At 50.7% G+C, this 27526-nt stretch overlaps 1 protein-coding gene across 6 annotated transcripts; it reads left to right on the top strand.

The window, feature by feature from the left end:
- The first annotated feature begins 1789 nt into the window (after positions 1-1789).
- LOC125550694 (uncharacterized) lies at positions 1790-26518 on the top strand. 6 transcript variants are annotated; one of them, XM_087517803.1, is made up of 11 exons: positions 3787-3951; positions 4051-4179; positions 4529-4587; positions 4846-4998; positions 5178-5306; positions 10494-10852; positions 10936-11009; positions 11102-11481; positions 12030-12144; positions 12226-12513; positions 12593-13234. In XM_087517803.1, the coding sequence occupies exons 4-11, from the start codon at positions 4903-4905 to the stop codon at positions 13075-13077; spliced, it is 1926 nt and encodes a 641-aa protein (XP_087373929.1). In that variant the 5' UTR covers positions 3787-3951; positions 4051-4179; positions 4529-4587; positions 4846-4902; the 3' UTR covers positions 13078-13234. The 6 variants fall into 6 exon arrangements, 2 of the variants coding, with proteins under 2 accessions (XP_087373929.1, XP_087373930.1); XR_015600322.1 differs by lacking the exons at positions 10494-10852; positions 10936-11009; positions 11102-11481; ... (1 more) ...; positions 12226-12513; positions 12593-13234 and adding exons at positions 25168-25325; positions 25769-25832; positions 26040-26518 and having other exon boundaries at positions 1790-3951; positions 4846-5016; XR_015600321.1 differs by lacking the exons at positions 10494-10852; positions 10936-11009; positions 11102-11481; ... (1 more) ...; positions 12226-12513; positions 12593-13234 and adding exons at positions 25168-25325; positions 25769-26516 and having other exon boundaries at positions 1790-3951; positions 4529-4551; positions 4886-5016.
- Positions 26519-27526: the final 1008 nt, after the last annotated feature.

Here is a 27526-nt window from a genome sequence, read left to right as displayed (position 1 = left end):
GGATTGCAACAGCGGCCCAGCTGCAAACTTAGATGACGGAAGAGGTTGCTTTCGAGCCTTTCGATCAAAATCAGATCCGGCGGCCACAATGTTGGCTGACACAGATCAGCCGGGTGAGCCGTAGCATTTCCGTCTGAAAATAGCACTCCCGTTAAATGTCACATGTTTTCTGTTTTTTTAGATGGTCACATGTTTTCTGTTAGTCAAACCGTGAATTAAGGATGGCAATTTTATCCATGGACATGGATATCCATGGATATCCGACCTAAATGGATAGGGTTTGGATATGCTTTTGTGTCCATGGGCGGCGCCTAAACCCGACCCGATTGTTCGTGGGTAGGGCATGGATATAATCGTGTACCCATGGATATACCCAAACCCGACCCGATAGTATGACGTAATGGGAAAAAAATCCGCCATCCCTGCCCCACGTTCACATGTCCCACAACAATTTTATACTTTTTTATCTAAAACATGCATAAGAAATCACACAATCCCCATCGTAACTTTTATAAGTTGACAGTCAATCTCCTCTGTAACATACTCCAACACCCCTTTCCTTATTTTTATCTCCTTATTAAATGACTCGTCATTCTCATCTGTTAGAAAAATACTAAATGATCTTAGGTTGTTACTGGATGTTGATTTATCATAAGTGAAGCCTAGCCTGCCACGAGGTGAAGAATGGAAGAGTTTATGTTAATATTGTGGTAAGTTTTATTTATATGTCTTAAGAGGACCCAATGGATATCCACTGGATATGGATATCCATCGGATTTGGACATGGACACAATTTTTCACCCATGAATTTTTTTATGGGCGGGCAAAAACTGTCTTCATGGATATGGATATGGATTTGATATTGTTCAACCCGATCCAAACCCGACCCATTGCCATCCTTACTGTGAATAGCTTGTCATTGTTTTGGTATTCCCAAACTACCCCTGTCAAAATTATCCCTAGCTCTGTCGTTGTCCGTCGAGACCAATCTCCTTCCAGTCGCTCTTCCCTGCCAAGTATCAGCCATAGCGGCGCACCGCGCGCGGAACCTAGTGGCGCCAGCGCTGGCCTGCTGCTCCTCTCTCTCCCCTCTCTCCAATTTCCTGCCTCCGCCACCCTCCCCTCGCTCCGCGGCCCTCGTACAGCGACCCCGGCCGTCCTCGGCTCCGGCGACTGAAGGTACCTGATCGGCCGCCCTCGCTTGACTCGGCCCCGGCGACCACACCACCTCGCCCTGCTCCAATGACCGAGCCACGCCCTGTTCCGTGGTCGACTTCAACCACTTCGGTACACGCCTCTCCCTGCTGTGCTGCTTGTATTGCTGTTTTTTTTTTGAATGGAAATGTGCTAACTTTTTTGCGTGATTCAGTCAATTCCTTCACCTGACTGAGCGTTTAGTGTGGTTTTTTGGTTTCATCAGATTTCATCACTGATTTGACGGATTTGGTTATATCGGCATGAATCAATTTGGATTTTTTTGAGGAAGTGTAGCTCTTTTGCTTTGTTCCTCAATAGGAGTACGTTTTTAATCGAAAATTGGGGCGAAACATGCCGAACACCTTATACGTACTGAACCCTACCGTATACGTATTTGGGTCCAGAATAAATAAAATGTTGACTTTATTATTGAGAAAGAATTTAGTCAAAAAAATATTGAGAAAGAAAAAAAAATCCAGCAACGTGACATAGAACCAGGCTGATCTTGATAGCGTGAGCAAAAAAAAAAGATCGAGACTCGACCACGGGCGGACCCGAAGGAACAGCTGGCGTCGAGCCCAAACCTCCAAACCTTGCTGCCTCGGTCGGTCGGTAGCCTGTACACCGTATGCGTAGAAAATACGCTACCGTATGCGTAGCGAACACGCTACCATATACGTACCGTAGTCGGACCCGATACACCGTATAATACAGGTCGTCGACGCCCTAATTTGGCAAAAGCTTTTCCGCGCAATCGATCGCAGAGTTTTCGCGCGAACAAGAAACCTCCAGCTCCCCGCTCCGCTCGAATCGCCCCGCCGCCATGGCGCATTACCGGCGCCGCGGCTGCCTGCGCCGTGCCCTCACCATCGCCGGCGGTGTGTCGGCCGGCCTCCTCCTGCTCGCCGGCGGCCATACCTACGCCCACGGCCAGCTCTTCTCGCCGGGCTTGCTGCCCCTCGGCCTCGGCGCCGACCGCTCGCCGTCCTTCGCCCCGCCGCCCTTCGCTCTCTCGCCGCTGCGGCCCTACCTCGTCTCAGATTCAGAGTCCGACGCTGAGCCCCCGCAGCCGGAAACCACCCTCCCGCGGCGCCTTCGGCCCCTCCATCGCTCGCCGCCGCCCTCACCCTTCCTGGGCTTGGACTCGGAAGCCGATCGCTCGCACGACGACGCGGACGCAGTCTTGCTCCCGGACTGGGAGGTTCTTGTCCTGACTGACGCTGAGCCTGGCGCCAAGGCGACGTGCGCCTTCCAGGGTGGAGCGTCGTCCCCGGCGAGCGCGCTCGGGAGGCTGCCGGGGTCGGGCCGCCACGCCTACATCTGCCCAATGCCTGAGCCTGCCCGGAGCCTCCAGCCGCTCCAAGCGCCCGTGCTGCTCCCCACCTCGGCTTCCTCTGCCGATTGCCCTGGCCGCGCATTGCTGAATTGGACCGGCCGGATCGCGTTCAGCTCTGCAACACTCGACAGTGGCGATGTTCTTGTCTTTGCAAAGGGCGTCAACCATGTTGCTGGCGGTGTCCAATGCCTGTATCGCTACTGCGGCGAGACCCATGCCGTGGTGGCCTCCTTCCCGGCCATCACGTCCGTACAGCAGGTTACCCGGTGCCCCGCTCCACCGATCCATCTGAACTCTAGGAACACAGAGTTCCGTGTCACCGTGGCAGCCACGGGCGAGGACCCAATCCCGACACTCGTGACTTATCGTCCCCGGCAGAGTGAAAGTGGCTCGCTGGTGGCACCGGAAAAGAACCTGATTTGTGCATGCACCATGATCCACAACGTCTCAAAGTTTCTTCGCGAATGGGTGCTGTATCATGCCGCTATCGGGGTGGACCACTTCATCCTGTATGACAATGGAAGTAAGGATGACTTGGCAGATCAAGTCGCTCAGTTGAGGTCCGCTGGAATCAAAATCTCTACCGTGCCCTGGCCATGGATCAAAATGCAGGAAGCCGGCTTCTCCCATTGTGCTGCAACGCACCAGAGCTCTTGCAGGTGGATGGCCTTTATTGACGTCGACGAGTTCGTTTTTTCGCCCAACTGGGAACGATCTGAGAAACCGTCAAAATCGATGCTTGAAGAGATTGTTCAGGTTGATCCAGATGTCGGGCAGGTATATCTGTGGTGCTTTGATTTTGGCCCCTCTGGCCAAACATCACACCCACAGGAGGGTGTCATCCAAGGATACACATGCCGTCTGAAGAGGTTTCTACGGCACAAATCGCTCGTTCTGCTTGCTGCAGTGGACCATTCTTTGGAGAATGCAATTCACCACTTCACACTGAAGGCTGGTTTCAAAAGTATACGGAGCATGCAGGCACGTGTGAACCATTATAAGTACCAGGCGTGGACCGAGTTCAAGCATAAGTTCAAACGACGAGTGTCCGCCTACGTGGCTGACTGGAGAGATCCAATCAACCTTGAGTCCGCTGACCGGGCCCCCGGCTTAGGTGTTGATGGAGTCGAACCGGTTGATTGGGCTCAAAGGTATTGCGACATCAAGGATAACCTGCTTCAGAAATTGAGCTCAAGATGGTTCGGTAACGGATTGGGAAGTCAGGGATCTCAGGATACTTAGGCTTGGCAGTATCTGTAACCTGCGACTGTCTAGAAGGATCCAGAGGCATTAGAGATGGAACTGTAATCTAGTTTAAACCTGTCTCCTTGCCTCCCAAGATCAATCTAGATACCAATCTGTACATCGCTTGCCACGTTCGGCACCTATAAATAAACATCACGCGGCCTCCAATGGAGGTAGAGACGCTTCCACAATTCTCACATGGTATCACGAGTCATCTTCCTCTTTTAGCAATTCATCTACATTCATCTGATTATGGCGAGCTCTTCCTCCAGCTGTAGCATTTCATCAACACCGCCACCACCATCTCGGAGGAATTCCTGTCCAGCGCTGACAAGGATGGGAAGCAGCACTGACAAATCCTTTCATAAGGTTCACAGGATGGCAGTTTAAGTTTGTTGAAGGTATTTTTTTGGATTGGTTTCTTGCTCTTCGGCTATTCTCTTAAAATGCTTGGCCGGATTCCGTTGATAGTTAATATATCAATAACTTTAACTCTTCAAGAATTATAATGGAGTATTTTCTAGGTTGTCTTGATCTAGAGCTTCTATCGCCTCTTCAACAATTTATTGGCATAAACTTTTACCTGAAGCTGCCCATCAAATATCTATTCCTAATAGTACTTATACCTGACATTATCTGTCATGTGTACTGCATACTGTTTGGTACGCTGTCCACTTATCCAGGATTCCATGGTCTGCAGTAATAGTGGATTTGTATTAGTGGAAGCATTATCTAAGTGATATTTTTCAGGTTTGGTATCACTTCTGCTCCAGGTAGGACATCTTTGAGCAGGACACCATGCACAAAAGGTAATAACTGAGAATTCATGGGCAATGTAAAATTTCAGCATGATATTTTCAGGCAGTTGTTACTTGAGTGTCAGACATTTTCTGTGTTCTTGTTTTGTTCTTTTTTGTTTGGAATTAATGATTTATCCAATGCTGCACATTGCATGCACGCCGCAAAAAAAAGCTTCATTTGATTTTGCTAAATGTTCTTTCTTACTGAACTAGCTTCAGGACGGATGGCAGGTTTGCTAACAATTTGATCTTTTTTGCGCATTGCAGGTTTGGTACTAATTGCTTGAAAAAATCGTGCTTTTTGCAGCACCATCCTGTTGAGCCATGAGATTTGAACCAATGAATTCAGATAACATCTACCATGTTTATGGATCACTACATGTTCCATTGGAAGTGGAACAATGTGAGATTCCTTTTTCAGTAATCATCTGAACACAGGTTTCATGCTTTTCTGAAATATTCCGTGCCACACATTGTATGTTCGCTGCAAGCTTCTAAAAAAACTTCTTATTTTTGTTGCTAAATGTTCTCTCTTACTAAACTAGCTTCAGGACGAACAGCAGGTTTGCTAATCATTTGATCCCTTTTGTGCATTGCAGGTTTGCTACTTAATTCTCAAAGAAATCGTGCTTTCGCATCACCATCCTGTGGAACCACGAGGCCTGATCCAATTATTTCAGAGAACATGTACTATGTTTATGGATCACTACATGTTCTGGTGGAACAAGGTGAGATCCTTTTTCAGTAACCATTTCATTTGAACACGCATCATGCTTTTCCGAATATAACTGAACATCTGAAGCAGCCATGGTGTACTGCTGTATATATTTTTAAATTGCAAGTCAGCACCTCCTCGTTTGATTGCTATGGACTTCCTTATTACTACATTATTATTCCAGGGTTTGCTAAGGTTCTATTTTAATCATACGATGAGCATGGGGTCCACAACATACTCACATAGTTACAAATCTGAAGCACTGGTTAGTTTGTTGGCTAGCAGTATGAATCAGAACTGGGTACTTTTATCTGTTACGAATGATTTAAATATATTTTTAGTGATCTTGTGTGCTTTTATAAAAATCTGAAGGTGGTCATGATTAGGCTGACCAGTAGGCTTTTCTTCTGTGTGAACAGAAGAAGGAAGATGGTACCTAAAAGAACCAAAATAATTGATTCTTTATGTACATTTGTAGAAATAAAACAGAATAGATATAAGACGTTTTTGCAGTTTAATAAATTGAACTGCAAAAACGTCTTATATTCTGGTTACAGGGGTAGTAGTTCTGACATCATTTTGGAAATAGCATCCAGTTACTTCCCTTTTTTCTTACCATGTGCTTGCAGAGTAGTTCTGATATCATTTTGTAAATAGCATTCAGGTAGTCATGCCGAGTTTTCTATGATCCAAATAAGAGGACACTTGCCTTTGTTTTAACATACAGATTAAATGTTCATAAGTATACTATTCTGATTGGTTAGTCAATGTATAGATAGTAGTTTGGTGCATGCCGACTCTTATTCTCTTATCCTTTCTTAAGGAGCACTTCTAAGAGCAACTCCAACGCGCCGACCCAAACAGACGCGCGCTTTGTCCGCTTTTCGTCCGTTTGGGTCGGCCGCCCGCTCGGCGTCCGCCCCGTTTTACGTGCGTGACCCTTTTCATGTCCGCCCATAAATTTTAAAAGGCCTGCGGCCGTAGATCATGCCAGCGGCCATGCCATCGTCCGGAGTTCATGCCGACGCCATGCCAGCGGCCGGCATACAATGCCAGTCTCCAAAAAAGCCACCACACAGTTCATGTTGGCGCACTTGCCAGCGGCGGACACACATGCCAGCACACAAAAAAGGGGCGGGAGTTCGACCACGTCATCTTGGTCGTGGTCATGCTAGCACACTTGCCGTCATATAAAAAAAGGATGGCGCTCTCCGCCATAGATCACCCGTTGTCGAACTTGAGCATTTCGGCCTGCATCTTCTCGAACCATGGCCTCTTCCTCGGCGACACGGTGTTCAAGTCCACCTTCATGATCTCCACCCCCGTCATCATGCTAGCGAGCGCCACTTCTTTTGCCTTGGTCTTGGCATTGGCGGCCTCGATCTCGAACATCTTGGCTTGCTTCTCCGCCTCCATCTCAAGCATCTTGGCTTGCTTCTCCGCATCAAGCTCAAGCATCCTCCTTTTGATCTCCATGAATGCGTTCATTTGCTCTTCCTTGTCTTGCCGGTGCTTCTCCTCGCTTGTGTCCTTCTTGCTCATCATGCCCTCCAAAGTGGCATGCAAGGCAATCGACGCCACATCGCACTTGTCCTCCTTCTTGGAGTTGGTCTTCCCCCGCGGCCGTGGCTTCTCGCCCTCCCCAAGCTCCTCGACGGCTTCCTCCCCCCCACGCGCCTTGGCGGCGGCATATTGCACCTTAAACTTCTCCTCCCCATTGATGACCATCCAACAATGGGAGAGGTTGAAGGACTTGTCGTCATGTTGGGCCTTGAATGCCTCCAAAGCTTGGAATGCCTACAAATGAATAGCATGCAAGCATATGGGCAAATGGACATGCAAGCATAACGAAAACGGATACGAAGAGGGGCGCATGTATACCATATCTTTCATGTCGATGCCGCTCACGGGGCGTGCCCGGATGCTCTCAAGGGTGGCGCAAAACTTGTTGCACTCTTGTTGTATCACCCTCCATCGCTTCAAGAGAGACACCCACCCACGCTTGCTCTCCATTTTGTACGGTGCAAACTTCTTGTGTTCATGGTACTCACGATGAACACGAAGCCAAAAGGTTGATGCCTTTTGCTCGGCTGAAAGGATCGATATGGTTGACTAGAGGGGGGGGGTGAATAGGCAACTAACAATTTTAGCTTTTCTTTACCAAATTAAACTTAGCATCAAAATAGGTTGCCTAGATACGCAACCAGGTGAGCAACCTATATGATGCAACAACAACTAGCACACAAGCAAGCAAGGGATACAACACAATATAAGCTTGCACAAGTAAAGGTAAGAGATAACCAAGAGTGGAGCCGGTGGAGACGAGGATGTGTTACCGAAGTTCCTTCCCTTTGAGAGGAAGTACGTCTCCGTTGGAACGGTGTGGAGGCACAATGCTTCCCAAGAAGCCACTAGGGCCATCGTATTCTCCTCACGCCCTCACACAATGCGAGATGCCGTGATTCCACTATTGGTGCCCTTGAAGGCAGCGACCGAACCTTTACAAACAAGGTTGTGGCTATCTTCACAGCTTAATTGGAGGCTCCCAACGATACCGCGGAGCTTCACCACAATGAAATGTGGCTCCGAGGTGACCTCAACCGTCTAGGGTGTTCAAACACCCAAGAGTAACAAGATCCGCAAGGGATTAGTGGGGAGAATCAAATTTCTCTTGGTGGAAGTGTGGATCCGGGCCTTCTCAACCAATCCCTAAAAAATAAACAAGTTTGATTGGCTAGGGAGAGAGATCGGGCGAAAATGAGCTTTGGAGCAACAATGGAGCTTGGGGGAAAAGAGGTAGGTCAACTTGGAGAAGAAGACCTCCTTTTATAGTGGGGGGACCAATCCAACCGTTACCCCCCCCCCCCTTCAGCCTGCAAAGAGTGGTACTACCGCTTAGTAGAGCGGTACTACTGCTGGTAGCAGCGGTACTACCGCGACCACCAGCAGTACTACCGCAGAGATTGAGAGCAGAAGAAACAGGGGGAGAATGGGAGAGAAAAAGAGGGTATGTGCGGCACTAGTAGCGGTGGTAGCCGCGGTACTACCGCTGCTACTGCCGCTACTGTCGTGGTTCCAAGTCTGACAGTAGTGTAGGGGGGTAAGTATGGAGAGGCAAGATCTTAGCTGTGGAGAAGTTGTAAGAACGCAAGGTTTACGAGTTCAGGCCCTTCTCGGAGGAAGTAATAGCCCTACGTCTCGAAGCCCGGAGGCGGTCGACTGGATTATGAGAGTATGAATTACAGGGGTGCGAACCCTTGTCTCGGAGGAGGGGGTGGCTTATATAGAGTGCGCTAGGACCCCGGCCAGCCCACGTTACAAAGGGTTCAATGTATATTAAGGCAGGGCGTTACTGGTAACGCTAGTAATAAAGTGCTATGATGACCATAAAAGCTACTTAATGACCGACCGTTAGCGTGCGGAGTGACTTTAGGTCTCCTGGCCGTCGAGTGGTTGGATCTTGGTCGAGTGATTGCTTCTCGGTCGAATGTCTTCGAGTCTGTCGAGTGGAACACCTCCAAGTTGATTGAAAGGTGATTTCTTCTAGAGATGTCCTTGGGTAGGGCAGTTAGGACAGGTCCATGACCCTACCCTAGGTACATAGCTTCATCATTAGCCCCCGAATGGATCGAGGTTTGAGTGGGGAAGGAGTTGAGAACTTCTCCGACTCGTTTTTCATGCCGTGAGCGTATCTTGTTTTGGATCAATGGACCTGAGTGACGACAGCAACTTCCTTTTCAGCCGCCTTGATCCATTCTTAATTCTTCGTCGAGTGAGTTTCTTTACTTGTAAGGCTCCGAGTGACGGTGCGGAGGAGATCTTTGGTCTGACAAGTTGTTTGCTGCCCGCAGATTTTGTGGGATCCGAATTTTGGGAAGCACGCGGGATGGGGGAGGCCGCAGTAATCGGATGGGATAGAGCGGAGCCGCCTCGATCCCCGCGCCACCTTTTTCGCCACGTATCGCGCGCGCGATTGTTACGGGATTTGACAGAGCCACCTGGGCCTACCCGTCAACCACTCGGAAGCGGCCTCATATAAGGCGTTGGACCGGAGTCTCCGCTGCGCTCGCTCTCGCCCCAGCGTCACCGCTCCGTACGCGTCTCGCCGGCGACAATGGGGAAGGAGAAGACGGCGGCTCTGGAGCGGGCAAAGAAGGCGATGGCGAGGTCGAAGGGGAAGGCGACCAGCCGGGGCGGATCTTCCTCGCGGACTGGCCTGCCGAAGGGCTGGATCCAGGGCGACTGGATCCACTCGAGGATCGCCCAAGAAGACCTCGACGATCTGGTCGAAGGGGGGCTGATCCCCTATGACTCGGCGCGGCTTCCGGGGAAGGAATCTGAACCGCAACCTCGGAGGTGAGCGTGTTCTTCTTGCCACCCACGTCGACCGTGGATTTTCCTTGCCTCCTCACCCTTTCTTTCGAGGGTTTCTGAACTTCTTTGGGGCACAACTCCACCATTTTACCCCCAACTCAATCGTTTATCTCGCCGCTTTCATTTCTTTGTGTGAAAATTTCCTGGGTTGCCGGCCTCACTGGGGTCTTTTCAAGCATATTTTCACTTGTCGCTCCCAGACAGTGAAAAAGGCTAATCCGAGTGACGAGAGGACCCAAGTGATCCAGATGTGTGGGGGTCTTGGCATTCAGACGAGAGGGAAAAGCTCCTTTGCGGCCATGATTCTTCCTGACTCAGTTCGCGGATGGCAGTTGACCTGGTTTTACTGTAAAGACCAGTCGACGCCAGGGCAATCGACTGGCCTCCCTCCCTTTACCATGGACCGAGTGAGGAAACCCTCCCCTTTGAAGGTGCTCCCAAAGGAGAAGGCGCACGTGAAGGTGTTGGTCAATCGAGTGGTCCAGCTTATTCGTGATGGGGTCACTGGTATGGATCTCTTGGAGGTCTTCCTTTAGCGGCGCATCCAGCCTCTTCAAGCTCGAGACCATCCGATGTGGATGTATTCGGGTCTTGAAGACTCCACTCGGATCCACCCGGAGGAGGTAGACGACGACACACTGGAGAAGTGGCTGTCGGGCATTACCGGGAACAAGGACAATCCCAGGGGAGCCAGGAGAGTTCCCCCATTCGACCAGTCTCATGCACCAGAGCAGGTCTGATTCTGAGTTTTTGCTTGTAATCTGAATTCACTCGCGCAGCTGCCTATATTGCGTCGACTGACTTTGTTCTCCCTGCTTTCTTTCAGGCCATTATTGAAATGTATTCAATGCCCAACGGGGAGCAAGAGCAAGCTCTGGAAGGCGATGCGAGTGGCGGCGACAGTGGCGAGTGGACTTCCAATGGTGAAGGGGGTGGAGGAAGCGACGACTCAAGTGATGGAGAAGAAGTCGAGTCGTCCCCTCGCAGGGAGAGGCGATCCAAGCTTGACCAAGAACGGCCGAGTGCCCGCGACAAGGTAACTGCTCAGGCTGGTCAGTCTTCGAAGCGTCCTCGGATCTCTTCACCAACCCCGACTGAGAAGGCGCACAAGCACCCCAAAGTTGCAGAGCCGAGGACTCGGAAGGCGTTGCCGAAGATCAAGATTGATATCCCCGTCGCCTCCGCGTGAGTGTCTCTCTTTGTATTCACTCGACGCTCCGCGTTGTTTGTTTTTCTTGTTTTAACTGGACGAACTTTGGAATTGTCAGCGCTGCCACTTCCGGGACCTCAGCTTACAGGGATGATGATGAGGTGATGGAGGATGCGGTCACTTCTAATCCGGGTATGTTTTCTGCCATACTATCTTTATTCGGTCGATTCAACTGCAATGTGCATCATTGGGTGACGTGATTTTGGCAATTGAACTTTGCACAGCTCCCAACATTATCGACCTCCCTGATGATGATGAAGAGCCCGAGAGGCCTTTGATGAGGAAGAATAGGCGAGCTCCTGTAAGTGAGGCGCTACAGTCGACGCCGAGGGCGGAACCAGTCGTTCAGGACACTGGCGACGTCAATCGGGGTTCTGTTACCTTCGCCGTGCCACTGTCGAGTGCCTTGCCTTCTTCGTCGACTGCTCAGGCCCCTGTCGACCCGCCTTCAGTTTTTGCGACCCATCATGTCCCAGAGGACAAGGTGAATGCTGCTAGGGAAGCCATACGCCAGGCGGGCATTATGATGGAGAAGATGAAGACGGTGCGGGACGCCAGCCAAGCCGCCTATGATGCCAGCTCGGCTCTCCAGAGCAACGTTCAGGTTAGTTGGTCGCCGCTTGTTCTGTTAGGATATGCTACCTGAAGATTCTTTCCGAAAATCTTTGCATCTGTACACCCACTGGGTGTCGTCGATTGAAATTTTGGACTAGTGGGGGCACGCTGAGTGCACCCACTGGGTGTAGTCCCCGAGACTACGGTGGACTGCTGGCAGTCGACTGTAGTCTTTGTATTTTGCCGAATGTATAAACCAAACTGGTAGTTTGTCTCTTCCACTCGGTCTGGTTGAGTGGGACCAAAACCGGTGTGGGCACGCAAAGTGCACCCACTGGGTGTAGTCCCCGAGACTACGGTGGACTGCTGGCAGTCGACTGTAGTCTGAGTTCTACTTTCTCTCTTTCTGCCTTTTTTTTTGGACTCGACTTCGGCGGGCCGGTCGAGTGGGATCAGAACCGGTGAGGGCATGCAAAGTGCACCCATTGGGTGTAGTCCCCGAGACTATGGTGGACTGCGGGCAGTCGACCGTAGTCTTAGTATTTATTGCCTTTGTTGTTTTTTGCTGTAAAAATAACTTCTCCCCTTTGATTTCAGAAATCTTGTGATCTTGGAGCTCGCTTTGTTGACTTGGAGAAGCAGCAGATTCAACTGAACCTTGACTTGGAGCTAGCCAGGACAGAGCTGCAAAAGGTCAGAGACGGCGCCGCTGGTAAGACGAGTTTGTCGACTGGTCAGTTTTAGGCTTGAGTACCCTTCTGCTATTTCTGAATCAATCGTCATTTCTTTGCAGAAAAACTGAGAGAAGCTCTGGCAAAGAAGGATCAGGATTTGGTTGCTGCTCGTAAGGAGGCTCACGACAGGACCGCTCTGGCCGAACAGAAGCTGGCTTCGGTCGGCCAGTTGGAAGAAGAGAATACCAGGCTGAAGACCGCTCTGAATGACTCCAACAAGGAGTGCTCGCGCTGGAAGAAGGCGAATCTCGTCCAGGGCGAGAAAATGGAAGGCATTGCTCGCAGGAGGGATGATCTGGAGAGCTGTCTGAGAAGTCTTGCCAAGAAGTTGTTCATCAAGCTTGAAGGTGCACATTCTGTTCCGACTGATTTTTTTTTGTCGACTCAGTGTACGAAAATTGACTTATCCTTGGATCGTGAATGCAGAGTTTTGCCAGAACTTTGAAGAGGAGACTGGGCGGATCGAACCAGGTTTGGATCCAATCAACTCTCCCGTGAAAGATGAAACTACCATGAATCTGCTCCGTCTGGAATCTCGCATCGACAGTGCCGTGGACTACTTGGCTCGACTGAAGGTCGCCATGTCGCGGATTGACCCGACACTTTGGCCAGAGGCTATGCTCCAAAATGATCTTGAGTCCCTGATGACTCGACTAAATGAAATCCTAGACCAAGTGCAGGAGTGGAAGAAGTCTGCTGCTCGGTGCGGCGCTGACGTGGCTCTGTCTTTGGTTCGTGTCCACTGCAAGGAGGTGCGACAAGACAAACTGGCAGCAATCAAGGTCGCCAACACCCAGAAACATGACTTCCGAACCTTTATGGAGACTTTCATCGCTGCAGCCACTCGGATAGCCGACGGCGTCGACCTGGATGAGTTCGTCGAGCCTGCCAGCCCTCCTCCCGCGGAGTGAACAAACTCTTATGTCCCACCTTAAATTTGCCTCGGAATGCCGAGTGGTTTTTGTAACCGTTAAACTTTTTCGGGCTGCATGCCCGAGTACTTCGATCTGTGATCCGGAACCTTTAGAATTTATCTGAACTTGGTTTACCGTTGAATATCTTTATGAATCTCCTGCTGAGTAAACCCATTCTTCATTAGAGGCAACTTTTGTATTCGCAACGCAGCTCCGAAGGAGAGGGAAGCAGTCGACCCATGTCTTGTCGCCCTTGCGGGTCGGCAACGGAGTGCGCATCGTATTTGTGGCGAAGCTCTCCAGGGGAAGGCGGCGGTCGACCCACACCTTGTTACTGCAGAGCGGGACGGAGCGCACATTGTATTTGTGGCGAAGCTCTCCAGGAGAAGGTGGCAGTCAACCCGCACTTCGTTACTGTAGAGCAGGATGAATCGTGCATTGTATTTGTGGCGAAGCTCCCCAGGAGAAGGTGGCAGTTGACCTGCCCCTCGTCGTCCTTGAGGATTGAGATGTGTTTCGTACTTAGGCGAGTTCTGGACTGCAGCTAAGCCCCCGAGTGGGAGGATTGCTCTCCGCTCGGTAGGATTTTTTCAAACTTAGGCGAGTGCCGGACTGCAGCTAAGTCTCTAAGTGAGAGAACTTAGGCGAGTACTGGACTGCAGCTAAGCCCCCCGAGTGGGAGGATTGCTCTCCACTCGGTAGGATTTTTTCAAACTTAGGCGAGTGCGGGACTGAAGCTAAGTCTCCAAGTGAGAGAACTTAGGCGAGTACTGAACTGCAGCTAAGCCTCCGAGTGGGAGGATTGCTCTCCACTCGGTGGGATTTTTTCAAACTTATGCGAGTGCCGGACTACAGCGAAGTCTCCAAGTGAGAGAACTTAGGCGAGTACAGGACTGCAGCTAAGTCCCTGAGTGGGAGGATTGCTCTCCACTCGGTAGGATTTTTTTTTCAAACTTAGGCGAGTGTCGGACTGTAGCTAAGTCTCCAAGTGAGAGAACTTAGGCGAGTACTGGACTGCAGCTAAGCCCCCGAGTGGGAGGATTGCTCTCCACTCGGTAGGATTTTTTCAAACTTAGGCGAGTGCCGGACTGCAGCTAAGTCTCCGAGTGAGAGAACTTAGGCGAGTACTGGACTGCAGCTAAGCCCCCGAGTGGGAGGATTGCTCTCCGCTCGGTAGGATTTTTTCAAATTTAGGCGAGTGCCGAACTGCAGCTAAGTCTCCAAGTGAGAGAACTTAGGCGAGTACTGGACTGCAGCTAAGCCCCCGAGTGGGAGGATTGCTCTCTGCTCGGTAGGATTTTTTCAAACTTAGGCGAGTGCCGGACTGCAGCTAAGTCTCCAAGTGAGAGAACTTAGGCGAGTACTGGACTGCAGCTAAGCCCCCGAGTGGGAGGATTGCTCTCCGCTCGGTAGGATTTTTTCAAACTTAGGCGAGTGCCGGACTGCAGCTAAGTCTCCAAGTGAGAGAACTTAGGCGAGTACTGGACTGCAGCTAAGCCCCCGAGTGGGAGGATTGCTCTCCACTCGGTAGGATTTTTAAAATACTTAGGCGAAACGGATTCGCAGCTAAGCCCCCGAGTGGGAGGCTGGCTCGCCACTCGGTAGGAAACTGTTTTTACAAACTTAGGCGAAGCGGATTCGCAGCTAAGCCACCCACCGGGGGATTTGTTACACAAACAAAAACAATAATAATCACTGGGAAAATTATAACGCTCTTGTCTTTGATAAATAAACTACAGGAGTTTTTCTTATTACATCTCATCCGAGTGAGAATTCAAGTATAAAAGGGGTGGAGTAGCTCCGCATTCCAGGCTCGTGGCTCATCAATCTGGCGATCGACATTGTAGAGGTGGTATGCTCCATTGTGGAGGACTCTGGTGACTATGAAGGGGCCTTCCCAAGTAGGAGCGAGCTTGTGTGGTTTCTGCTGATCCACTCGGAGGACTAAGTCTCCTTCTTGGAAGGCTTGGCTCTTCACGTTTCTGGCATGGAATCGACGCAAGTCTTGCTGATAGATGGTCGATCGAATCAAGGCCATTTCTCTTTCTTCTTCTAGGAGGTCGACTGCGACCTGCCGGGCTTGTTCTGCTTCATCTTCAGAGTAGAGCTCGACTCGGGGAGCGTTGTGAAGCAGGTCACTCGGTAAGACTGCCTCGGCTCCGTAGACCAGAAAGAATGGGGTTCTTTCGGTCGATCGATTCGGGGTTGTCCTCAATCCCCAAAGGACTGATGGAAGCTCGTCGACCCATGCACCTGCTGCGTGCTTGAGATCGCGCATCAATCGGGGTTTCAGTCCTTTGAGAATTAGGTCGTTTGCCCTTTCTGCTTGCCCATTCGACTGGGGGTGAGCGACCGAAGCATAGTCGACCTGAGTGCCCTGAGAGGCGCAAAAGGCCCTAAATTTGTCAGAATCGAAGTTTGATCCATTGTCCGTGATGATGCTGTGCGGAACTCCATATCTGAATATCAACTCTCTAATGAAACTGATAGCGGTGCAAGCATCGAGATTCTTGATAGGCTTGGCTTCAATCCATTTGGTGAACTTGTCGACTGCTACCAGCACATGAGTGAAGCCGCTCCTGCCTGTTCTCAGTAGTCCAACCATGTCCAGCCCCCAAACAGCGAAGGGCCAAACGAGTGGAATGGTTTTCAGGGCTGACGCGGGCTTGTGCGGCATATTGGAGTAATACTGACATCCTTCACATTTGTCGACTATCTCTTTTGCCGTCTTATTGGCTCTTGGCCAGTAGAACCCCGCTCGGTATGCTTTAGCCACAATGGTCCGAGAGGACGCATGATGACCACAGGTCCCTGAGTGGATATCGTTAAGGATCATCTGACCTTCTTCTGGTGTAATACACTTCTGGCCGACCCCAGTCGCGCTTTCTCTATATAACTGTCCCTTTATGACTGTAAAGGCCTTGGATCGACGGACGATCTGTCGAGCCTCTTCTTCGTCTTTTGGGAGTTCTTTCCTTAGGATGTACGCGATGTACGATTCTGTCCAAACGGGAGTGATAACCAAGACTTCCATGATCAGGTCGACCACAGCTGGAACTTCAACTTCAGTCGGATCCGTGGCGCTTTTTGGCTGCGGGGCCTCTTCAGTGAAGGGATCCTCCTGGACGGATGGTGTGTGGATGTGTTCCAAAAACACATTGCTGGGAATGGCTTCTCTTTTGGAACCTATTTTTGCCAGATCATCAGCTGCTTGATTTTTCAGTCAGGGTATGTGATGAAGCTCTAACCCCTCGAATTTCTTCTCCAGCTTTCTCACTGCATTGCAATAACCAGTCATGGCTGGACTTCTGACGTCCCATTCCTTCATCACTTGATTAACCACCAAATCTGAGTCGCCATAGACCATGAGGCGACGGACGCCGAGTGAAATGGCCATGCGCAACCCATATAAAAGTGCTTCGTATTCTGCCTCGTTGTTAGAGGAATCAAAGTGGATTTGAAGAACATATCTGAATTTATCTCCTCTGGGGGAGACCAACACCACTCCGGCGCCGGAACCATTTAGCATCTTGGAACCGTCGAAGAACATGGTCCAATGCTCCGAGTGAACCTGAGTCGGCAGTTGCCGTTCAATCCACTCGGCGACGAAATCCACGATTGCCTGGGACTTGATATCTTTCTTTGCCTCAAACTTGATATCTAGAGGAAGGAGTTCAATCGCCCATTTTGCCACTCGACCAGTTGCGTCTCTGTTATGCAAGATCTCTGACAACGGAGCGTCGCTGACGACTGTAATGGAATGATCAAAGAAGTAGTGGGCAACTTTCTTTGTGGTCATATAAATCCCATATACGAGCTTCTGACGATGAGGATATCTTTGCTTCGATGGGGTCAAGACTTCAGAAATATAATACACTGGGCGCTGAACTTTGAAGGTTTTCCCTTCTTCTTCCCGCTCGACCGTAAGTACCGTACTGAAGACTTGTCCTTGCTAATTGGGGCAGCAAGCACCGGCTGGGTGGAGAGCAGAGCTTTGAGCTCTACGAACGCTGCGTCAGCTTCAGGAGTCCACTTGAACTTGTCAGACTTCTTCATCAATCGGTAAAGAGGCAATGCCTTTTCACCGAGACGAGATATGAATCGACTTAGGGCGGCCAAGCAACCAGTAAGCTTCTGAACATCGTGCACTCGCACAGGACTTTTCATTCGGAGTATAGTACCGACTTTTTCTGGATTGGCGTCGATTCCCCATTCGAAAACGAGAAAACCGAGTAACTTTCCGCCAGGAACCCCGAATGTGCATTTTGATGGGTTAAGCTTGATATCAAACCTTCTGAGGTTGGCAAAGGTTTCAGCAAGGTCAGTCAGCAGGTCGGAACCCTTCCGTGACTTGACCACAATATCATCCATGTACGCCTCCACATTCCGACTGATTTGGGTGAGCAAACACTTCTGAATCATCCTCATGAATGTGGCTCCGGCATTCTTGAGGCCGAATGGCATGGTAACATAACAGAAGCACCCGAATGGAGTGATGAAAGCTATTTTGATTTTGTCAGGCCCATACAGACGGATCTGATGGTACCCGGAATAGGCGTCTAAAAAAGACAGTCGCTCACATCCCGCAGTTGAGTCGACTATCTGGTCGATGCGGGGGAGAGGAAAATGATCTTTCGGGCAGGCCCGATTGATATGTTTAAAGTCAATGCACATGCGAAGTGACTTGTCCTTCTTGGGGACCATGACAACATTGGCGAGCCACTCGGAGTGGTAGATTTCTCGGATGAACTCCGCCGCTAAGAGCCGAGCCACCTCTTCGTCGATGGCCTTTCTCTTCTGGACGACGGACCGTCGGAGATGTTCCTTGACAGGTTTTACTTTTGAGTCGACTCTTAGGCGGTGCTCAGCCAGCTCCCTGGGAACACCCGGCATGTCAGAGGGCTTCCATGCGAAAATGTCCCAGTTCTCACGGAGGAACTGGATGAGTGCTTCTTCCTATTTGGAGTCGAGTGTTGTCGAGATATGAGATGGAGCAGCGCTGGGGTCGGTCGGGTGGATGTGAGCTGTCTTTGTATCGCCAGTCGACTGAAAAGCTGACTCTGTAGCGGGCTTCTTGGCTCTCAACAAATCACTCGGGTCTGCAGTCTTCTGGTATTCCTGCAACTCCACTACTGCCATCTGAGCATCAACGATCTTCGAACCTTTCTGAAAACATTCTTCCGCTTTCTTCCGATTGCCCGTAATAGTGATCACACCTTTGGGGCCAGGCATCTTTAATTTGAGGTACACGTAACATGGTCGGGCCATGAAGCGTGCATAAGCCGGCCTCCCCAAAATAGCGTGGTAGGCACTCTGGAAGCCTACAATTTCAAATGTCAATTTTTCTTTGCGGTAATTTTTGGAATCACCGAAAACCACATCGAGTGATTCGGCCTTCTTCCCAGGAATGACTCCATGGAAACTCATGTTGCTGGCACTGAGTCTGGACATCGGAATGCCCATCCCTTTCAACGTCTCAGCATACAATATGTTCAAACCGCTGCCACCATCCATCAGGACTTTGGTCAGTCGAGTGCCTTCAACAACTGGGTCGACCACCAAAGCTTGCCTCCCAGGGGTGGCGATGTGCGTTGGGTGGTCGGACTGGTCGAATGTTATGGCAGTCTGAGACCATTTCAGGTAACTAGGTGTCGCTGGAGCGACCATATTCACCTCTCGGTTAATAACTTTCAGTCGACTTTTGCTTTCAACATCGGCAAAAATCATCAGAGTGGAATTGACCTGAGGGTATCCGTCGTCACTGTCTTCTTTGTCCTCGACCTTGTCCGACTCCTTTTCCTTACCTTTGGGCTGATTGCCCTGGAACTGCTGGATCAAGAGTCGACACTGTCGAGTGGTATGTTTCGGGTAAATGAAATTACCCTCTTCATCTTTCTTTGTGTGGACGAGACATGGTAAGACCAACACATCATTTCCGTCCTGGTCTTTAACCTTTTTGGGGTTCCAAGGCCCTTTAGGTTTCCCTTTAATCTTTCCTTGGGTTAAAGCCAAGGCTTTCCCGGGAGCTGCTGGTTCGGCTTTCCGCTTCTATTTCCGATTGGAATTTCCTTCGGTTTCTTGGGCGACTGACTTGAGCTTACCACTCCTGAGTCGATCCTCATCTTCACCATTAGCGTACTTGGTGGCAATCTCCATCATCCGATTCAGGGACATATCTCCGGTTCGACCGAATTTCAAATTCAGTTCTCTGTACTTGACGCCTTCCTTGAAGGCACAAACTGCTTGGTGGTCAGGCACATTCTCCATCGAGTGATGTAACGTGATCCACCTCTGGATGTAATCCCTCAAAGTTTCATTCGGCTTCTGCACGCAAGACCGCAGTTCCGTCAGCCCTGCCAGTCGCTTGCATGTGCCTTCAAATGTGGTGACGAACACTCGGGAGAGATCTTCCCAAGTGTAAATGCTGCTAGGCGCTAACTGGTTCAACCACGCTCTGGCCGAGCCCTCCAACATGAGAGGCAGGTGCTTCATGGCCACTTCATCATTGCCGCCGCCAATCTGGACGGCCACTCGGTAGTCCTCAAGCCAAGTATCGGGCTTGGACTCGCCAGTGAACTTACTGACTCCAGTCGCCAACCTGAAGTTGGGAGGAATCACAGTGGCCCTGATGGCTCTACTAAAGCACTCTGGCCCCGAAACATGTACTCTGCTGCTGGTAGGTGCATCTCTGTCATGACCTTCTCGGTGAGCCCTGTTCCTGTCGACCAAACCTTGGACGAGAATGGATCTCGCGTCAAAGCCTGGCCCTCTGGGGTCGACTGGAATCCTTTGCCCACCACTATGAGGGCGTCTGTCATCCTGCTGGCGAGGCACATACGACCCGCTCCTCGGGGGACGCGTGGGCACTCGACGTCGACCGTCACGGTCGACTCGGTGATCATACTGCTCATGGTTCCCATACTGGTCACGCCGGTCTCCACGTCCCTCACGCCTCGGGGGCGATCTCGGGCTGTGAGCCGACTGGACTGTGTCCGCGGCAACGGATCTACTATGAATCCTGTTCCGCGACTGAGAAACAGCGGAATTCTGATCTCCTGCTGCCTGGAGTAATGCTCTGATCTGCAGCAAGCCTCTGCCAGCCTCCTACTTGGAAGGCTGAATCGACTCCGCTATACGGGCCGCAGCTGCTAAATTCTGAATCGGAGTTCGATATACCTGCGGGGGCGGGAAGAGCTGTCGTCGACTGGATTCGGGAACCCGTTGTCGTGCACGCTCGTCGAGTGCTCGCTGGAGGTTCTCCAGTCGAGTGCGCTCGGCCAAGTTTGCCAGGCGCGCGTCCTCCAAGGCGCGAGCCTCGGGGGTTTCTCCAACGATAGGAGTGTGCAGTGCATCCACGTTCCGGCGGCGAAGTTCTTCTCTCTGCAGCGACGTGAGAGGCTCGGGAAGATACTCCTCATGGAGACGCGACGGGTCGCCTCCACCCGCGCCTCCGTCGGTGCGGGGAAAACCGGGAGGACTGGGCGGTCCATCGACCATCAGAACCTCCGCCGCCGGATCGCTGCTGTCGCACTCGGATGCGGTCTCTGCGGAGCCAATCGACAGGTCGAACAGGCCGTAGAGGGATTCGTCGGGCTCGATCGCCGCGACTTGAGGGGTGGCCGACTGATGTGCCACCGCGTGTCTCACCCACCGCTGAAGTCTCGACCGACCGGAGCGCTTGCGCCGGCGGGAGACGGGGAGGCAGGACAACACAGGAGCCGACCGGTAGGGGGTCGACGGTTGCCGCAGGAGAAAGCCGCGGACGCACGCGCTAAAGTGCATTGCCCCGTGAACAGGGAGTGCGTCCACGTCGAGCGGAGGCTCCTGGAGCCAAGCAGAGTCGTCGACGATGAACGTGACCGCACCGAGACGGATTTCGCGGCCCTCCACCAAAACTCCGCCGAAAACCATGATGATTCAGGTCGGAAAAGGTCGCAACTCCTCCAACAAACGCTAAAACACCTGCCCCATGGTGGGCGCCAACTGTCGTGGTTCCAAGTCTGACAGTAGTGTAGGGGGGTAAGTATGGAGAGGCAAGATCTTAGCTGTGGAGAAGTTGTAAGAACGCAAGGTTTACGAGTTCAGGCCCTTCTCGGAGGAAGTAATAGCCCTACGTCTCGGAGCCCGGAGGCGGTCGACTGGATTATGAGAGTATGAATTACAGGGGTGCGAACCCTTGTCTCGGAGGAGGAGGGTGGCTTATATAGAGTGCGCCAGGACCCCGGCCAGCCCACGTTACAAAGGGTTCAATGTATATTAAGGCAGGGCGTTACTAGTAACGCTAGTAATAAAGTGCTATGATGACCATAAAAGCTACTTAATGACCGACCGTTAGCGTGCGGAGTGACTTCAGGTCTCGTGGCCGTCGAGTGGTTGGATCTTGGTCGAGTGATTGCTTCTCTGTCGAATGTCTTCGAGTCTGTCGAGTGGAACACCTCCAAGTCGATTGAAAGGTGATTTCTTCTAGAGATGTCCTTGGGTAGGGCAGTTAGGACAGGTCCATGACCCTACCCTAGGTACATAGCTTCATCAGCTACTACTGCCGCACAACCCGACACGAGAAAAAACCTCCTCGAATCGAGGCAGTAGCGGTGCGGAACCAGGACCGTAATGCCGCCGGTGCACCCAAGTGGTACTACCATTGTAGGACAGCGGTACTACCGCGCTAGCGGCGGTACTACCGCTATCTCCTCACAATCTCCACTTCCGTTGAAACAACAAACTCCAAGGAGAGGAAAGGAACTAGGGGTGCAAAAATGACGTGTACGTGTTGATTCCACCCTAGCCTTTCCATTGCGAACCCCCTCTTGATAGTACGGTGTCTCCTATGACTTAAGTCCACCAAAACCGAAACGAAAGAGACTACACCGTCTTCACTTAAAGCTCCGAGGGGAAAGAATCGTCTTGTGCCAAGGAATGAATCTCTGAAATACTCAACGCACACGATTAGTCCGCAAAAGCATTGTCATTAATCACCAAAATTACTTAGAGAGAGACATTCCCTAACAATCTCCCCTTTTTTGGTGGATTGATGACAACACGGGATTTGCACAAAGGAAGGACAAGAGAATAAGCGAATCCCAGAGACTACAAAATATAGACGGGCTCCCCCTAAATGTGTGCACTTAAATAGAAGTGCCTTTGGATGCAAAGTACACGCATTAGGATCAACACTCCCCTTATATTTTATAGTCTGACAACATTCGCATCAAAGATGAGACATATAAGAGCTAGGATGCAATAGAGTAGCAAGTGAGCAAAGTAGACATATGAGATAAGCATGAACTCACAAACTACTAAAGTACTCGACATACAGAGATAATAATAGGATAGGGTAGCATATGTCTCACACCATATGATAGGGTACCAGGTCTCATGAGCACAAACCAAACCAAAAGCAAATGACGAGAAAAGAGTTTGCGAGAGAGAAAGACAAGACAAATGAGACACACTCGCAACTCGACAACGACAATGACAAATCCCTGAACTCTCTCCCCATTTGGCAGCGAGACACCAAAAGGGCAAAGAGTGCTGCTACGGTCACAGGTGATAGCATAACTGATGATCTCCATCATCACATCCCCGCGTGATCGGCCGCTCCTCCGTCATCAGCAGGGGGCTGCTCGGTGTTTGAGTCTGTCCATGGGCAGTGTTGCTGAATCCACTCATCGGTGATCTTGCCCTCAGATCCGCTGGCAACTGTTGTACCTAACTGACGCATGAGCTCATTGTGACGGCTCCTGGCCTTCTTCTCATACACGTGAGCCATATACTGCCCATCAGACTCCATGCAGAAAAGTTTCTTCATCTTGTGCTTGAGCTTCTTTGCCCATGAGGGCTCCGCTCCACAGGGCTCATAATCCTCATCATCATCAGCATCAGCCTCTGCCTCGCCCTCGTCAGCTCCAGACGAAATCCCAGACTTCGGAACCGAAGTGCCCCAGTTCTCCTTCTTCCTCAGACGCTTGATCTCATGAGGGATCAACTCGCCAGTCTCCAGCATGACACCAGGAAAAGTGTGCTCCCAAGCCTTCTCAGTAAGCAACATGCGAAAAGGCCCATAGAGCAAAAGAAACAGGGGGAGAACGGGAGAGAAAAAGAGGGTATGGGCGGCACTAGTAGCGGTGGTAGCCGCGATACTACCGCTGCTACTGCCGCTACTACTGCCGCACAACCCGACACGAGAAAAGACCTCCTCGAATCGAGGCGGTAGCGGTGCCGAACCAGGACGGTACTGCCGCCGATGCACCCAAGCGGTACTACCGCTGTAGGACCATGGGCGGTACTACCGCGCTGGCGGCGGTACTACCGCTATCTCCTCACAATCTCCACTTCCGTTGAAACAACAAACTCCAAGGAGAGGAAAGGAGCTTGGGGTGCAAAAATGACGTGTACGTGTTGATTCCACCCTAGCCTTTCCATTGCGGACCCCCTCTTGATAGTACGGTGTCTCCTACGACCCAAGTCCACCAAAATCGAAATGAAAGAGGCTACACTGTCTTCACTTAAAGCTCCGAGGGGAAAGAATCGTCTCGTGCCAAGGAATGAATCTCTGAAATACTCAACACACACAATTAGTCCGCAAAAGCATTGTCATCAATCACCAAAACTACTTAGAGAGAGACATGCCCTAACATCGGCGCCGACCTTGGGGTCTTGCCCAATGTCCCTCCAACACTCACAAAGGAGTTTGTCCTCTGACGGCGTGCATGCCTTCGTCCGCCTGCTTTTGCACTCCTTGTTTGCGCCGTCTTGGTTGGCGAGCTCATCCTCGAACAAAGGCTCCCCGTCGATGTCCACTTCATCCTCTTCCTCAAGGTCGTAGCCCTCCGGGAATTCGTGGTCGAGCGGGAAGGTGCTGCCCATGCCGACCTGGTCTTGCATGAAGGTGTCGTCCATGCCAGCTTGATCAAAGGTGGCGGGCATGAAGGGCGCTCGGCCGTCTTGGCTTTGGGTCTCCTCGGGATCGACCCCTGCACCACTTTTGAAGATGATGTTCTCGATGATGAAACCGTTGGCCATTTCGTCGTCACTGGCGGTCGGCATTCTATCGAACAGGTTGTGGACGTCGGGAAGTATGTCGGCTGGTGTCTCCCGCGGGCGTTTCCCCGCCCCTCCAGAGGATGATCCACTGACCACCGGCGTGGCGTTGAGGTCGATGGCCATGGGCACGGGCGCGGGCGTGGACGGCGCCACCACGCTCACCTCCGGCGAGCATTCCCCGGAGAAGCGGGAGGCTTGCGGATAGACATGGAGGCCAGGAATCGGCTGCGTGGCAGACGCGCGCGGTGACTCTGGCAGCACCATCCGAGGAAATGCCGACGAGCCCGTGCTGGCCAGGGTCTAACCCTAGGCAGAGTAGGGCCTCCCTCGTTGCCACGGCGACTCGGGCATTGGTTTCCTCCTGATGTGCGGCGGCGGAGAGGGTCGGCACATCGTCCATGGCGATGGAGGTGAGGCCGGACGAGGCGAGGGACGCGAGGCCGGCGGCGGCATCGAGGGTCGGCACATCGTCCATGGCGAGCGGCCGGGAGCGTGAGCTGGCGGGAGTGTTTTGGAAAAGTGGAGGGAAATGGTGGTCGTTGTGCCACCGACTGGCGGGCCAGGGGAAGGAGTAGGCGTGCATCCGCTTCGTGTCCGCGCCTATGCAAATGAGGCCCAAATTTGGGCTAGGAATGGGTCGTCCGGCGGATGAAAAGCGGACGCGCATCCGTTTGGGTCGACGCGTTGAGCTGACTTTTGTGTCCTTTTGACCCAAATGGACACGCGCGGACGAAATGGGTCAGCGCGTTGGAGTTGCTCTAAGTATCTAAGGAAATGCCTTTCCTTCTCAAGCTTATCAACTGCATATCTCCTGGTCCTGTCGTCTGATATGCCGCAGTTAAGTTATTTGTTATCCTGTTCTATAACAATGTAAGGCTTGGGAACTGAACTGGAAATTATAGCCTTAGTGCATTGATCTTGCCTTTGTTCCTGGGAGCTGAACTGGAAATTATATCCTTAGTGCATTGATCTTACCTTTATTTGATTGAATTTGTAAATTTTGAATTTGTTCGACATGAAAACACCTTTCTTTTGTGTGTTCAGATATGCAAGGGTCGCAACTCTAAAAAAGACTTCTGTTGTTGGAGAAGGAATTAATCCATCACAGTGCTCCCTAAGAGGGCACAACCTGCTGCTATGGTTCCTGAAACGACATCATTCTCTGCAATCCAGTACATGGGGACCTGCTCAGGATGTGCCAGGTACTCTTGGATAAACTTTGCTGAGTTTGGCGGGAAGAATCTCGGTATAAGGTTACTAGAGATATAATACTTTGTCACTTTGTGCTGTTTTCGCAGAAATGGTGAATTAGGGAAAAAAATCTCAATATTTGCATTTTTTTTTCACTTTCAGTTGCATGTGTTGCTTGCAGTCTGTATTGCCACTCTTTCAGGTTTTGTGTTGCCTGCAATTTCTATCTGATGATTAGTCTTCAGTTTTAACTATGTACCAGAATTCCATTTCCACCACCCCCAAATCTCAAGCTACCATTTTGTCTTGCTGTCTCCACGGAGAAATGATAGATGCCTAACACGCATGTGGATGTTTTTAAAATTGCATGTCCCTCGCTGCCAGAAGGGTTTTGTTAGTTATCACTTATCAGTTGCTTATTTGACAGACTATGAATATACGATTGTGATTGTAGGTAAGATCATTTCAAAGCAGAGGGTGGCAAATTTGATGCAGTGATTGCTGTCAAATGGGCCGAGGTAATTCTTTCCTGCAGATATGCTATGGATAAACATGTAACAGTCCATTGTTTTACTGATTGTGTTGTCCTCGATGATTCACATCTCAGAATTTGTAATGTAGCTGACATGATAGTATCATATTATTTTACTATGAAGAACCCTTGAATAGTTATAAAGAAATACTCGGTTCAACTATGACTGCATATTGTGATGTAACCATACCAGGAACAAACCACGACTCGAGATGAATCACTTGCGTGAGATTCCGATTCGCCGATCCAGTTCTATGGCTGGACCTGAAGCCTCGAAGGCCGTTAGCAGGGAGATGCCTGTTGAGTTGCTAAGCTTTCCCTCATGATGTGACAGTGTTTAGAGGCAAGATTAGTTTCGCTTGCAGAACCAACAATCTCCTTCATCTGGGTGCTAGCTACAGTATATAATGACCTATAGTGTCCGATGGCTATATTATGGAGTATATCGGTTATAGATTATGCATGTCTGTGCAGTGATGAACCAGATGCCTCTTTGGAGGAACCTAGTTTAACCCCACAAGTGAAAAGGGAGGTTGTGTGTAGCAATCAGAATTTCTATATATGCATCCGTGAGATATGAGAATTTTCGTTCCGTGAGATATGAACTGGTCGAAGAAATCGATGAAGGATAACTATGAATTATGAACACATATAACCAATGACAAATTAGATAGAGATGCTTCTCTCTTGTACTCTACTACACTCTCGTACAAACCCAACTCATACTTACTGCCCCGTTATCTGCATATTCTCTAGCGAAAACAATAACGCCCACACGTACGGGCGTCTGGCAACTCGCCCACACGCATGGATCCTCGTTCAACCAATTCTGTACGAATCTTAGTGCGTTCTAGCAGTTTTTGTATGCCACGTAAGACTAAATTGGTGTGTGAGCATTCATCCGGTCGTCCACACATTTTTTTTCACCACACGGAAGGCTGGTGTATGGGCGTTTAACAATTCGCCCACACCTCAGTTTTCACGCACGCAGAGGGGGCTGGTGTGTGCGCGTTTATCACTTCGCTCACACGCCCGTTTCCTCGCCCACACCCAAAGCTGGCAGTTACCATGTGTTTCTGCAGGGTACATGACAACTGCCCTAGCTTTGCTTGTAAGCAGATGGCAACTCTCTTTTACCCAAGTTGCCATGTGTTTTTGTATGGTACATGGCAACTCTCTTTTTTACCCGAACATGTTTTTTTGCCATGCCTTTTTGTAGTGCTACACGGCAACTGCCTAGTGTCAGTGGGTGGCAACTCCTAAAGTTTTGAAATCATGGCAACTGCAGTAGACCAGACCATACATGACAACTGCAGTTGAGCAACCATGGCAACTGTAGTTGTCCGACATGACAACCGAAGTTCAGCGACATGGCAACTACAGTTAAACGAACATGGACGAGGGTCTAGACCATGGCAACTGTGGGACGCACGGTGACTGTCACGCGGGGCGTGCGGGACAACGAGGTATGAGGCCTGACGTACGGGGCGTGTGGGCGTTATCTATTTCACCCACACGCACGCGTGTGAGAGGGATCCAGAGGGAAAAAATGAGGTGTGTGGGCATTACTTGTTTGGCCCACACGTAGGTGTGTGGACAGACCTCCTAACGTCCACACGTGTGACACTTATCGCCGTCCTTCTCTAGTTGTGCGTTTGATGTAACAATTAGAAATGTAAT

The sequence above is a fragment of the Triticum urartu genome, chromosome 4A (assembly GCF_056163025.1).
Source record: "Triticum urartu cultivar PI428250 chromosome 4A, HENAU_Tu73, whole genome shotgun sequence".
In the NCBI taxonomy this organism is placed as follows: Eukaryota; Viridiplantae; Streptophyta; class Magnoliopsida; order Poales; family Poaceae; genus Triticum; species Triticum urartu.
The sequence above is the reverse complement of the archived record's forward strand: the minus strand, read 5'-3'. Positions and strand labels throughout refer to the sequence as shown.